Genomic DNA, 2,392 nt, shown 5'->3' with positions numbered 1-2,392 from the left:
GCTGCCCTGCCAGGTCCCATCATTTCCCGACAGGGGCCGTGACACGGTGCCGATCACATTCAGCTCCCGCTCGGAGCAGAACAAAAAGTGCTCTGTGCAGAGCAGAGGGCAGAGGCTCTGAAACGTTACCTTTCCTCAGCAGCCCTGGGCCCTTTGTCATTTCACTCCCATTGTGTGTTGTGTGGCCATTTCTCCTCTTTCCCATCCAGGCAGGGAGATGCAGCCGTGCCCGCTGGGAGCGTGAGCCGAGCGCAGCAGGGAGGGTGAGACACACTTTCCATTGCTCCCTGGGATGGAGCTTGGGAAGGACACTCAAGAGAACTTGGCTCCAAGTAAAGTGACAGTGGAGTGTGTGGCTTTGCTGGTAAAATTCCCATCTTGTTTTACAGGAGGTGTGAAGGATCAGTTGGCAACAAGTCCCCTGTTTGTTGTCAGCTTCCAAACTGTGCAGCAGCTCACCTTGATGCTGTGATCATGATGATCCTGTGCTCAGTGGAGTGTAACGTTTGGAACCTAGCTGGAAACAGCAGGAACTGTCTGAAAAATCAGTCTGGCTGTGAAGCCACAGATACTGGGAATCTAAACTTAGGGCTGTGTCCTTTGTGTGAGCACCTAGCTTGGTTCTGGCACTCGTTAGCAAAGTGGTTTTGTGAGTGTAGTGTCCTCTCTTTCTTCCAAATCCCACAGCAGCCACAGCTGGAGTTTCTGAAACTGTAGGAGCCTGGTAGAGAGCTTTGCTGCTCAGAAAGCTGTTTGGAGACCAGTCAGCTCAAGGATCTGAGGTCAGGGATGGCTTCACCTTCCTCAGCTACACACCTGCTCCCCAGCTGGATGCTCTGAGTTCATGTCAGTGCCACAGCCTGGGGACTGTGGTCAAGGTGACAGGAGTGGATGGGCTGTCTGGGGTTTATTTTCTCCTTTTCAGCATCTTGCCTGAGAAACACTCTGTACTCTGTCAAGTGTCACACTGGCAGGGGACAAAACAGGCCTCACACCATCCAGATTTATTCCTCATGGATGTCCTTTCAGTCCTGAAACTTCAGTCAGGGTCAATATTGTCTCATGAGGAACGTTCAGACGTGTGGAGTGTGCATTGGCTGTGTGAGCAGCTACCATAATTCTGGACTTGTTGGATTTTTCAGGTATCATGAGCTGGTCACAAAGTATGGGAAGCTGGAACCCTTGGCAGTGGTGGATCTTCGGCCTCAGAGCAGCGTGAAGGTGGAGGTCCACTTCCAGGACAAGGTGGAAGAGATGTCCATCCGCCTCGATCAGACTGTGGCAGAATTGAAGAAGCACTTAAAAACTGTGGTGCAGCTGTCAACGAGCAACATGCTGCTCTTCTACTTGGACCAGGAAGCTCCTTTTGGTCCCGAGGAGATGAAGTACAGCTCCCGAGCGCTGCATTCCTACGGCATTCGGGATGGAGACAAAATTTATGTGGAGCCTAGAATGAAATAGCCTCTCCTTGACCACACACGACCCCCACACACCCACACACATGCATTAAGGAGTTTTTTGCAAGGTTTTTTCTTTGGTTGGTTGAGGTTTGGTTGTGTTGCTGTAGCAGGTGATTTCTTAGCCCGGAGGAAGTGCCCTGATCTGAGAACCATTCCCACCATCCACTGCAGGTGTCACCTCCAGGTGACAATTGACTTCAGTGCGTGTGTTTCAGTGTGTGCAATACCTTGATGTTTCCTTTGACGCTCCGGTATACTCGTGATTTGGCATGACTGGTCAGTTGTTCAAGCTAAAGAAGGCTAGGGCCCAGAAGGGAGGAGACAGCTTGGTGCACAGTTTGACCTGTTGTTTTCTTCTTGGTGTTTTGCTCCAGCAGAGCTCCCCTCTGGCCTAGCTTATCTGACTGTGGCTCGAGCTTGCTGAAGTATTCTCTTGCAGTTTGGTGCTGTCTCAACCTTTCGTTGCGCTCGAGTTCACAGAAGAGATCTCCAACAGTGTTCAGCTTGATTCAGAGCTCAGGTACTTAGTCCATCCACTTCACTCCACTGGTTTGGTTTGTGAGAGTGCACAAATTGGGGGGGGGAAAAGAAGGAGAACTTAGAGAAGGAAGCTTTATTTTCACAGTGCACACCCTATATCCACACTGTCTGATTTGGGGGGCTGATTGATTCTGGGGGGTTTGATTGCTGTACCCACCTCACACACTGTCTGCAGCTTGTGCACTGACAGACTGGAGGCAGAGGGGACTCTGTGTGTGTTGGGATGTGGTGGATGGGTGTTGTGTTGGAAGGGCTTTGAGAGTAACAGGTCCACAAGTGGTCAAAGAGCACCTTTCCCCCCCCCGTTGGCCATCATCCATCCTGAGGCTGATGAGATCCTCCATGCACTTAACCTTGTATCAGTTGGTACTGAAAGTGGAATGGCTAAAACT

The 2,392-nt window shown here is 50.9% G+C and overlaps 1 protein-coding gene across 1 annotated transcript in view; it reads left to right on the top strand.

The window, feature by feature from the left end:
* The window catches only part of TBCEL (tubulin folding cofactor E-like), a 15,313-nt gene extending 13,584 nt beyond the window's left edge, over nt 1-1,729 (top strand). The window contains exon 7 of the mRNA XM_009070243.1: nt 1,143-1,729. Within this exon, the coding sequence (XP_009068491.1) occupies nt 1,143-1,461 (319 nt within the window). The 3' untranslated portion in view covers nt 1,462-1,729. The remainder of the gene's footprint in view (nt 1-1,142) is intronic.
* The last annotated feature ends 663 nt before the right edge of the window (nt 1,730-2,392 follow it).

This window comes from Acanthisitta chloris, unplaced genomic scaffold (genome assembly GCF_000695815.1).
Source record: "Acanthisitta chloris isolate BGI_N310 unplaced genomic scaffold, ASM69581v1 scaffold22612, whole genome shotgun sequence".
Classification (NCBI taxonomy): Eukaryota; Metazoa; Chordata; class Aves; order Passeriformes; family Acanthisittidae; genus Acanthisitta; species Acanthisitta chloris.
The sequence above is the reverse complement of the archived record's forward strand: the minus strand, read 5'-3'. Positions and strand labels throughout refer to the sequence as shown.